We start from the raw sequence: 12,629 nt of genomic DNA on the forward strand, positions 1-12,629 counted from the left end.
CCCCAACAGCTTTTTCAGACACTGCGAATCTTGCAACCATTTTTTCAGTCAAAATCACATAGCTGTTTTGTAAGAACTTCCAAGACTATTTAAGTAGAATTGGTAAAACATATTAGGCTAAGGGTGAATTAGCAGACATGGGAAAACAATATAGATAGTTATTAGATGGACTGCCTGCAATCAATATATAAGTTCCAAGCCAGTTTTCTTAAATCACACGCAAATGTACTGACTTGATATGACAACGTCTGTTCTGTGTATCACTAATAAACATGAAACTGAACGAGCCCTGTACTCTGGAAGTAGCAAGCCAAACTGAAGGCAAATTTCTTTTTTCTCTGGAAAGATCTGAGAGGTGGACAGAATCCACCGAGTGCTCCAATGAAAACACATTTTGTTAAATGTTACCAGTCCATTTATCCTTCATTTTGTTTCAGTCTATTTATTAATGCGGTTTCATTTATTGCTATTCATCTTGGAGATAAATCTTTGTCCTTCTATAGAATTACACCAAATAGAATGTGATAAAGGGAACTTTCTTGCAATTATGATGTCGGTGCAGCCTGTCAGCACACAAGGGATGGAAATGAGTTTGGGGACAGGGAAGGGAATTCTAATAGACACCATGATACATACAATGAACGCAAAGATATCCTGAGAGAGAGAGAGACTTGTCAGGCTAATCAGATCTTCCACAGCAAGGTAAAGGCAAGAAGGGTAGCTCTAACCTTGTAAAGATGCTGCAGCTGCTCCTCTGACATCATCAGGTCGTGGCTGTCCATCACGAGGGACTCCATGTCAATCAGCCAATCCCAGAGCTCCTGATATTCGGAATCAAAGTCCAGAAGCCTGAAGATAAGGCACAAAATGTATTATGCATAAATACAGTGTAGTTGTTAAAATCTCATATTAGAATAATATATTCTTGAAAACCCATGATGTTCCTAGGTGATACCTGTAAAAAGAGAAGGCAAAAATTCTCTGTGTGGTTCCATGGTGGGCAAAATAGAAACTCAAGCCTGTGACATAGCATTTCTTAGATTTTGAAAACATAACATGTTATTCCAGTGCTCATACCTGAGACATATCGTGACTATTTCCATTCACTAACCCTTTCTGAGGATTTACAGCACTTGAACCAAATGACTACTACTCTCCTTGACGGAGAGCACCGCCATATTTAACAGACTGAGAAATGGAGGGTCAGTGCCTTGTGAAAGGTACACGGGTCCAGAATTTGGGGTCAGAATAGCTCCCTCAAAATTCAAACCTCTTTCTTGTCCACTAGATTTTCACAGATGTCGCATCCGAAATACATTTATGATTAAGAATACTAATTCAACTAATTTCTCTATAATGATCACAATTTATTATCAGATCTGAAATATCATTTTCACTGGGAAATGACTCAATCATTTATTTGTCCCTCTGCTGTCTATCTGCCTATCTCTGCAAACATATATCCTACATTTATTGTCATGGATGAGTAGCCAGCATTTCAGCTTAACACTCAGAGATAGGCTTGAGTGACTCTGGTAAGCCGGGGAGAACCGGGGGCAGATCCAGTATTAGACAGGTGTTCCCCACAGACGTGTAGGAAACAAAGGTAAGGACAGGAAGTCAAAACAATGAATCTTTGAATAGCCAGCAATCATTAAAATTCAAAGGAGGATCACTATGGTTTTCAACAAAATAAATCATTAGAATAAGGAGCTTAAAAGGATTAATGTGATTCTCTATTGAAAGCCTGGTGAATAAGTAAAGCCCAGATTCTTCTAAAACACTGTGATCAGAAAATGAAAGTGCAGGATGAAAAACTATGACTTTGTCCTTCCCCCCCAAAAAATCATCTCCCTAAAAAGGAACCCACATCCTTGTCAAACTGTAACTGAGCAAAACCCTATCAGTGCCAATGAAGCAGCAGGCTCAAGAACGAATCTGGATTTATCAAGTGAGTATTTTATTACTACCTTGTTCCTGTCTCTATACATTCAATGGCTACTTTCTACGAAAATGAACATCCACTTGTCATAATTTACAATTTAATCTTAATCGATCTGTCAAAGAAAACTTAAGGTGTGTCTGGTGATAGAGGAGACTAGATCTAGGACTGTCTGTTTTATTTTAATTACCTTACCATAATTATAAAGATTATTGGTTAACACCATAAGGATCCAGGGGCAAGGATCGTCATTGGCTGACGCATAGAACTGACGTTTAACTGAATGCTGATGCTGGGCACCAGTGATGGGACCAAAAGCTTCAGCAAGGCTATGGTGGCCTAGAGCAGGGTTTCTCAGATTTAATGTGCACATGACAGAGATGAGGATTTTGTTGAAATGCAGGCCCTGATTCAGTAATTCTAGGGTGGGGCCTGAGATTCTGCATTCTTGGCAATGGGCAAAGCCGCTGGTCACAGGCCTCGCTTTCAATAGCAAAGTATTCCAGCATACACGAGAAATCTGAAATAGTACCCCATTTCAAAATACTAAAAAACAAAAACCACCATAACAGGGACAGACAAACCACCAAGCTTTCTTTATTAACTCTGTGAGCGACTAATAAGGAATGACTAACAAGCATTTGCTCACATGACAAGGACAATCATTTAGAAATACTACCTGAATTATGGTCATCATTTCTCTCTCCTTGCACCCTCCCACATTTTAGCCATAAAGACAGGGGAAGGCGCGGGGCACCTGGGTGGATCAGTTGGTTAAGCGTCTGCCTTTGGCTCAGGTCATGATCCCAGAGTCCTGGGATGGAGTCCCGAATCAGGCTCCCTGTTCCACGGGGAGCCTGCTTCTCCCTCTCCCTCTGCCACTCCTGCTGCTTGTACTCTCTGGCTCTCCCTATCTCTCTGTCAAATAAATAAGTAAAATCTTAAAAAAAAAAAAAAAAAAGACAGGGGAAAGGGGAACGTCACCCTCCAAATTAGGGAAGTATGATTCTGGGGAATAGTAGAAATAGCAAAGGAGAAGTAAAGGGAAAAGCTCACCCTTGCCATATCAGTGGATTTAAATAAGGAAGAAATAAAGGCAAGAGGAGCTCATGCTAAGATGTGGATCCTTCCTCCTCTTGGACTAAGACCCGGAGAGGAGGTACATGAGACAGGTTGAAAGGAAAGTCAAAAGCACCAGGATATCAGCTCCATTTCCTGCTAGGAAGTCTGGGAAGAGACTTCACCATAACCTGGAGTGGGGATGTTACAGTCAGAGAGAACTTTGGTCAGGACTCCCTTTGCTACCTGTTCTTTTATCCCCTCGATGAGGACACTGTTCTCTCGCTTCCCACTCCCCAAGAGGTTTCTGGGATTTCACCTGGTGAACCTGACAGAGGTGTTGCCATGGGAGCAAAGGCACACTGACCCCAAGGAGAGGCAGAGGGAGCTCTGAAGCCAGACCTCAGAGAGTTGGCAGGGTCAGTGAGGGTTGAGTTGAGGCTTAGTCAGCAGGAAATACCTCCTGACCAAGCCAAGAGATAACAACACAGCCACAGCCCTCTGTGGGGGACAACCTCAGAATATTAAGGGCAAGATCCATTTCAACGAACCCAGCCAGCCCCTATCCAAGGGCCACGGTGAGCCAGGGGAACTCACCACACCCCAGAATCACAAGGTCATGTAAACCCAGATGCTATCTTAGAAAAAAGAAGGGAGAGAAATAAATCTGAAAAACAGCATTTACCCCAAGAGGTAGCTCCCCAATGACGATATTCATTTACTAGGGGAGGCTACAAGCACTGTGTTGAAGAGCCTGGCCTCTGATCTTAAAGCATTTACCAGGAAATTATGTGTTTACAGTGTTTCATAAAAATCACCAATCAGCAAGGAAAATAAAGGGGCCTGTTTTCTTTTCCCTATGTGTATAAAGAAAAGAAATTTTGATTAGGACCAAACAAGTCAAGGGTAAGAGGTGAACTTATCTTTGCACGTCTAGTGCTCAGCATAGCACCTGGTGAATGATGATGAGTGAATGTAGATCATGAAGCCACAAACCTTTAGTGGGGCAGGAGTGACTTCAGAAGAGCAGCATGCGGTAGAGATAATAGTGTCTCCTCCCCAAATGCCAACACCAGCACAATCAGTGCCACACGGATAGGCTCTGAAGGGGGGGGTTTGCCTTCGAGTCCACGATAATGGTGCATTTGTTTACTTCAAGATTATGTGCAGTAGCTTCTTGATTAAGGTGAGTTGCCCCACCCCCCCATTCCTTCCACCTCTTCCCCTTTTCTACACTGAAAATCAAAGGAGACTGAAATAAACCAAACATATATATGGGATGGTAAAATGTTCAGAACCATGGACATTTTTTCACTGGCTCCTTACCACTCCTTTAAATCTACAGAGCTGTTCCCTCCTATGATTCCCCTTAGCAAGGGACTTGGAACAAAAACCCATTTCTTCTAATTAAATGCACCTCAGCTTTCTTTACAGGGAGTCTACAGGGAAGACCCACAAGAGGCAAATGAACCTAACACAGAGACTCACCCTTTCTTCAGTCTGGTCTATTTTTCATTTTAGCTGAGAGTATGTAGGCTTGAGTTTGTTAGCTACAGTAAATGCTTTGGTTTCATATTTTGCTTCATTAGTATAGAATCGACAGCAGTGTTTTCCAAACAACAATTCTCATAAGGTCCTAATACTGAAGACAAAAACACTTCTTTTAAGCATTTGTGCCTGATTTCAGATTCTTGGCCACATGTTAATTCTCAGCTTAGAAAAGACCTCAGAACTTTCCAAATTTAGGGAAATCAAATATGTAACTTCATAGCAAATCACAAACGAATTACTAGAATTTCTTTTTTTTTTTTTTTAAAGATTTTATTTATTTATTTGAGAGAGAGAGTGAGAGAGAGAAAGAGCACAAGAGGGGGGAGCAGGAGAGGGAGAAGCAGACTCCCTGCCGAGCAGGGAGCCCGATGCGGGACTCGATCCCGGGACTCCAGGATCATGACCTGAGCCGAAGGCAGTCGCTTAACCAACTGAGCCACCCAGGTGCCCGAATTACTAGAATTTCTTTGTTGGTTCTTCGAAAGCTTCTGAAATGAATGCAATTAAATGTGCTCATTATTTCAGGAAAATTCTTAGGTAAGAAAGTGGTTTACTTTCTTATGCTTACATTACCTGCAAAGGTGTGCGAAGTGTTTTTCAAGTGATTTTGTGAAAGACAGAGTCTTCCAGGCAAAGCGCCAGCTACTATACACGAAAACAGAGAGGATCATAGATGAGTGAATTTATCAAGGGTAGCACAGAACTAGTTAACAGTTTTATATCCCTTTGAAGAATATGCTGATTCTATTAGCGGAATTCAGAATGAGGTTGTTTTTTGAATTCTTGGTGACAAAGGCCCTAGTAGTCTCTCTTTTTAGAAGAGAGAGAGGGGCAACTGAAATTGTGGCAAGTGACTCACAATCTTATAAGGGATATAAATATGGGAACTACTCTTTTGGAAGGATTTTCCTCATAAAATTTTCTGTTAGTTGTGTTTCAGTTTGTGTTAACTCATCCACTCAAATATGTAATCTGTTCGATGTTCAAAGTTCTCAAAGCGTATCTTTTCAATAACCTATGAATCTGGTATATTCTCTATGAAAATGTTACAAAGCAAACTCCTATGTACTCTAGGAAAGTGTTATAAAGCAAACACATCACCAAAATGGTATTCATTTGGATACTTCTCCTTTAAATTGCCATATACTCGATCTTAAATGGGTCACAATAAAAGAGTTGGACATTCTGCTGTAGGTATAATATTCCCATTTTAGGAGGTTGAAAAGCTTATTCATGTTATGAGGAGAAACAGCCTTCTAACTCAAAGTCCATCTTCATTAGACAAGTACAGAATTATGAATGTTTATTTCACAGAGAATTTAATAGAGATGCAGACAAAGCTATGAGAAATAAATGTGCAAATTTTCTTTAGTGTTTTTTTCTAAGTTTGGGTTAACTACTCCGGGTAATTGACAAAAATATTTCCCAACATCCTGTCCACCATTTTACTCTGTCTTTTCAAGGTTACAAAAAGATTCCAGGGCTTTTCACCGCAGAAATAAAATACTAACAAGCTTATTCAGTATCATTTTTCTGCAGATTGGATAGCAATACATTATTTGTAAGGCTAGCATAGTTTAAGAAATAATCCTTCCTCTAAACCCTGATGGGAGTTATGTTTGACTAGCTAAGTGTTTGAATACATAAATGCATTCAGCCTTTGGTATTTAAAGTGAGCATCATTAACTCAACATTTCAACTTAAACTTTGCTTAAAAGATAAAGTTTCGCCCAAGTGAAATCAATGGGAGGTGTGTGTGAATATATGAGGTTTCAACTTGGCCCACTGAGGAATTTTGATTAAAACAGACAACCAAATGAAGAAATCATCAAAACAGAGTAATTATTGGTTGAAGAAAAGATAACACTAAAAAGTCTTGGCAGTTTTTCTACCTAAGTCTCAGTAACATATATTTGGGAGTATTTAAGACTCCATCTTTCATATGCTTTATGGTTTATTTCACACCAACACATCTAAAAACACAAGACGGGTTCCTAAAATACCAGCTTGTCTATAGCGGGACTTCTATTAAATGATCCAATTTTCCTAGCTCCTTTAGCATATTGATTCTTTCCCCAAATATTCACTAAGTGTTCACTGTTCACATTATTTGCTCAAGGAAGTTTGCCTCTGCTTTTCAAAAAAGACACTAAAGGGAGTGGTAACAAAATCTTGTACAAATATGGTTTAAGTATGTTACTGAAGTAAAAGACTAATCATAGATCCGAATTTCCCATCACCCTTCACTCCATGTGGCATGTAAGCCCAGAAGGGAGATGGAACAGGGGCACCTGCCCCAATCATAATATCATTAAAGAATAAAATTTAGCTTTCTAGACATGGAATCTGATACGCCCAGTTGCATGTAGAATCCCTTTCCACTCTAAACATATTAAAGTGTGGACACTAATTTATTATTTTGAATGAAAATTCATGAGCAACTTCCTCATGAGAAAAGCAGCCTGCCTTTGCCATTAATAAATAAAAAGGAATATGGAGTTCTTTCCAGCAGTAATTTTCTCAACTCTCATTTATGCCCACATACATGTGAAAATGCCTGAGAAAAAGAAAATCAACTCTACAAATTTGTTAATGATTGGCCCTACTTTCTCATGGACTCATGGGTGGCCTGTCCATAAACAGTGGTTACTGTAACAAAAGCCATAGGGCAAAACAAAATTCTCATCTCCAAGGTTAGAAAATATCAATTAGAAATATCAATGTAGATTTCTGGATGTATTTGGAGGATTCTGTTAGGCTGTCAGGAAGTCAAACCCTTATCTAAATTTCCAGATAATATAATACACTGGACTAAGTTCCAGCCAAAGAGCTGGAAAACATTCTGAAGAATTTAGAATCAGAAGTGATTCTTACACAAATAGAGGGATGATACAATGCAAGAGATGATGTCATTTTAAAAAAAGAAAAGAATGAATCTTCCTGTGTCACCAGTTGTGTGTTAGAGGGAACTGGATCTACACAATCTGTTGGCACAGTGGGGTGAGTTGGGCAGCTTACCCACCCTACGCCTCACTGTTCTCAAAGATTTAATAGGCAATAGAGAATATTTACTCTTATGGTTAGGTTAGGGCACGAAGTAAATAATCTGGAAATTATTCTCTGCCTCCTAATCCCTAACAAAAGCCTGGTAGCAGAATTAACATAGAGAGCCCACCTAGAATGATTTTGTTTGTCTCCTCCATCAAGGCCAAGCCTGCCCAGAGAGTGCTGAGCTCAGACTACAAGGTTTTAGTTACTTGTAGGACTGCTCTTACTGAATTATGCTTTGACATCACTTCCTCAGCCTATGTTTAAAAACTGCCTTGGGAATTCCATTTCTCTTGTAGGGATGTACTATCACAGATGCTGTCTTCTCCTTAAAGAGCTACAGGAGAAATTCCTCAGGCCTCAATGGCATAAGAAGTTGTGTTTCCCTCGATTTATACTATTTCTAATTTTAGGACACCATGGATTTTCTGATAGAGGAGACTTTTTTTCTTTTCTTTGGTATGGAAAATTGAGAGCCAAATCAAAACTCCTCTTGAGGACATGCAGAGAATACGCATTTGTTTTCTTACACAGATTTTACTTTTGCTTAACTTACTTCAGTCAAATATTTATCTTAATTTATTGTACATATTTTTGTAAGTTGACTCAAATCCTTTGTTAAGTAGATGGGGAAATGAAGAAAGGAATAAATTTTAAAAGAGAAGTGTTAAGCTCTGCCCATTACGATGAGGTAGATTAGATTTGTCTTTGGTACCCTCCCATTGTCCCTGCTAGCATCTCTCTGTCTCTTCAATGGGCCTCATCAACTCTCCAAAGCAGTACAAAAATTAAGATGGAAGGGAGATACACCTATATATATCTTTATTAGTTGACTTTATTGTTAACTTTGAAGTAGTAGTTCCCCAGAAAGTATGCTTCTGCCTCTCTGGTTTGCCCTTTGCTAGATACTGGCATGGATAGCATTAGATCACTCAAGCGGAGGGCTGTCCAGGTCTAAAATTAGTTTAATGTATTTGCACATTAAAAGGGTATAATATTGTGACTCCAATGAATACATTTCTACTGGTGAGATTTTTTTTTTTTAGCCCAGAAAGACCTATTTTAATGATTGCATAGTACCCAGAATCAGTCATCCAGAAGGTAGCCACGTACTTCTTGCTCCTTTTGACTGCACGCTGTTTGTGATCTTAGTATTTAATAACATCAGAGTACCAAAGATGGAGCGAAAACAACATGAAATGCACGATCAGCTATTCATTAGATTGAGACAGGACAAGAGTCAGAGGAAGAAAGTAGAAATTCAGGGTGAAAATGAAGTTTCTTTGGGTTGCCTAGTGATTTATCTGTGAGAGCATTCTCAACGTGAGCACAAATGAGGGACAGCACTTCATTTTATGGCTGGTGTGTACCAAAAAGAAGACATTTTATGTAGCAACATTCCAAAAACACCCATTGGGCACAAATTCAAAATGCTCATTCTGTGTGTGTGTGAGAGAGAGAGAGAATACAAGTAAGCATCTATGTTCATCTACCTGCGACAGCGATATTGTTGGCACGGTGCTCAACAGAAAACCGGGAAGATCACCCTGCAGCAGTAAAATCCAGGGTGATCATATCTCTTCTCAGGTGGTTAAAATTATTCAGTGTATCTTATTGCTTAATTAACTTAGAGAATCAAATTTGATCTTTAATCAAACAATAGTTTAAATAGTGATGTATTTGTTTTCATTTGTCAAAATCATTTCCCTTTGGCAATGCTTTATACATATCTGTGTGTGTTTTTTTCATACCAATACAGAGATGCTTCTTTTTCTGAAGGAAAATGGACTCATCTTTCCTGCCAAACTTAATCTTTTGTCTATTTAAAAGTTCATTTAGTTCAGCCTATTGTGCTTGGGAATTACCTATATATCCTGTTTGTATTTGGGAGTAAAATTTACACCAAAACCTTGCATGGTGAGGAGTGAATTACTTGTATATTCTTAGATACAGGGCATAAACCTTGACTATGTCTACATCTGTAGACAATGCCCGAACTTCCCCATAGCCAGAGGAAGCCTGGCATATGGCCAATGAGACTCTCTTCTAGAACTTTACCACAGGAGTATAAGTCCCTGAGAACTCGCTTAGTATTCCCTCCTGATCCCAGGAAGCAGAGTCAGGAAAGAGCTCCATGCCCTTCTGCTTCAACAACATCAAATTATTATTTATAGTAACTCTCAATACACATACACTCGCACGCATACACACACACCCTCCCTACACAGTTACTGTCTTGTGGCTGAAATCCTTACCTTCCCTCTACCCAACCTTTTTCGAATAGCTAATATCTATGCACCTTTTATGAAAGCTCAGATATTCCCTCCCCCCCATACATCTCCCTGATTAGGCAGACCTCCTAAGTACCCCCATAATACACTCTATCTCGAATTTTACCCACGTTTCATAAGGATGTATCTATCTGAGCATCTTTGTCTTTCTCCCTCACTAGACTGAAGACTATATAAGTTTTTTGTATCTTTTCTATTCCTAGTACCTCATACCACTCCCTGCAACATAGTAGTTCCTCAATGCATATTTCATTAACTAATTTTTATATATCTACTACATTATAAATATTTTAGATATTTTCTTATTGATTATTTTATTTCTGTGCTACAAAAAGTATATGGAGTAGGGGGGTAGCGGGATGAGAAAAATAGGTGAAAGGGATTAAGTGGTACAAGCTTCCAGTTATAAAATAAATAAGTCACGGAGATGAGAAGTACAGCATGTGGAATATGGTCAATAATATTGTAATAACATTGTATGGTGATAGGTTATAACTACACTTATTATGGTGAGCACAGCTTAATGTATAGAATTCCTGAATCACTATGTTGTGCACCTGAAACTAATATAGCATTGTATGTTAACTATACTCTGGTAACAAAAAATAAAAAATTCAAGAATATGAAGTACACTGGGATAACTATTCCCATTTTACAGAAAAGAGATATTGCCTCTTGAGGAAGTTAAGTGTCCCAATCAAGGTCACATAGCGAAAAAGCAGCAGAATGCCAACTTGAACTCCGGTCTCTAATTTTTAATCTAGGAGACACTCTCTCATCCTTTAAAAAAATTAGACTAGAGAGAATTCATGACTATCCCTAAAGGTAAAGATTATTTGTGTCGTGGGAAGCAATCTGAGCAGTCCTAATTCACTCTAATATCTAGGATCAGAAGCTTTTACCTGCAGCTTTTTAAAAGAATTTTTTTTAAAGATTTTATTTATTTATTTGACAGCGAGAGAGGGAATACAAGCAGGGGGAGTGGGAGGAGGGAGAAGCAGGCTTCCCGCCAAGCAGGGAGCCTGATCCGGGGCTCGATCCCAGGGCCCTGGGATCATGACCTGAGCCAAAGGCAGATGCCCCTAACAACTGAGCCACCCAGGAGCCCCTTACCTGCAGCTTTGGGACAGAAAATAATAGGTGACTATAGCCCTAAATTCCTGCCAATCAAGATACCACCTGGAATTCTCAATGATGGAGTTTTTATTTTGGAAGACTTGTTTAATATAGCAGGAAAGATTCCAACTGAAAGCAAAATGTTCGGATTATCCATACTTTTTTCAAACAAACATTCCTTAAAGATAGCGTCACGTCTATCTGGGTGAGGGAGTAGTTTACCATAAAGTAAGTTCCTACCTCTCTCAGCCTCTGCTACCCGAGGGTTATCACACTGTCCTTGTTCGTGGTTGAGGAGCCCCAAACATTCCTGAGCTCCAGACCTGCTCCCTGGGCATTTCCGCTTGGATGTTCTACAGACCATCTAAAGAGCTATGTCTCCAACACTCAGCTTCTTTCCCCCACTCCTGCTCCTCCCCTTTCTTCCCCACCTCAGTGAGTGACATGTTCATCTGCCAGAGTGCACAAGCCTGAACCACGGAAGTCCATTCTTCAATTCCCCCTCCTTTAATGCCCCCTACCCACTTGGTGCCCAAGGCCTGTCTTCAACGTCCTTCTTTCAGTTTCCATTGGAAACTTTGAGCTTCCATTGCTATGGTCCTAGCTCAGGCCCTATTTGTCACGTGGATGACTAGAATAGCATCTTGATGGAGCACTGCCTATTCTTGCCCATGGCAGTCTATTCTCCACACCACTGCCAGCATATCATTTCAATACTGACACGCCAGGCAGTCTTTACTGGTACTAGAGGTTTGTACATACTGCTGGGTCTGTGGGAAGCATTCTCATTGTCACTTCTGGCCCTGAGGCATATTTCATGACACTTCTGGAAGATTTTCCTGATTTACATCCATCTGCCACACACTGTCCCATTGTCTCTACATCCCCAGTACAGCCTGCACCTAAAAGTTGTTCAACAAATATTCAATGTTAAATGACACAAAAGTCATTTGAATCCAAATCCTCCCATTTTCTTTCTCCTCCCTGAACTACAATTAGAACATCAGAGTGGCTCCTTTCCCTCTCTTCCTCATTCCCCTCACCTGATGGGTCATCATTGATTCTTTCTGGCTTTAGTCTCCAATTCAGTCTCCACATTCTCAATTAATTTCTCAACTAAAATCTTCACTGACTAAAGCAGTGTCCTCAAATAGCAGCATCAGAACCACCTGGAGGGCTCATTAAACAAAGGTTGCTGGTCCCCAGATCTAGACTTTCCAATTTAGTAGGTCTGGAATGGGACTAAGAATTGGCATTTCTGACAAATTCCCAGGAGATACTGATGCTGCTGGTTCAGAGAACACACTTTGAAAACCACTAGTGCAAAGGTTCTCAGCTGGAAGTGGGCATTAGAACATATTTATATCTTGGCTCAGGCCTGCCTACTGATTCAGAATTTTCAGTGGGGTGGGGCAGGAAGGCATTTCTCGGCTTAAAGGCTCCTCGGGTGACTCTGATGCACTATCCTGGTTAAGAACCATGAATTCAATGATTAACTCCAGGAGCAGGACATCACCTTCTTCACAAGCCTTATTTTTCACACGCACCCAACTTGCCATTTTGCTTTCCAGTCACAAGGAACCACAAGGCAGCCTGATGATTCCAGACCTTCGCTCCCTCTT

General features: G+C 40.0%; 1 protein-coding gene across 4 annotated transcripts in view; it reads right to left on the bottom strand.

Moving 5' to 3' along the window:
• Nucleotides 1-12,629, bottom strand: part of AKAP6 (A-kinase anchoring protein 6) — a 462,110-nt gene that overhangs the window by 118,322 nt on the left and 331,159 nt on the right. For all 4 annotated transcript variants that reach the window (XR_014148538.1, XM_081830653.1, XM_081830651.1 and 1 more), the window contains one exon: nucleotides 729-849. Coding sequence is in view for 3 of the 4 variants with exons in the window: in XM_081830653.1 (XP_081686779.1) it covers nucleotides 729-849 (121 nt within the window). In the remaining variant the exon portion in view is untranslated. The remainder of the gene's footprint in view (nucleotides 1-728; nucleotides 850-12,629) is intronic.

This window comes from Leptonychotes weddellii, chromosome 9 (genome assembly GCF_054177405.1).
Source record: "Leptonychotes weddellii isolate Sample4059 chromosome 9, ASM5417740v2, whole genome shotgun sequence".
Taxonomy (NCBI): Eukaryota; Metazoa; Chordata; class Mammalia; order Carnivora; family Phocidae; genus Leptonychotes; species Leptonychotes weddellii.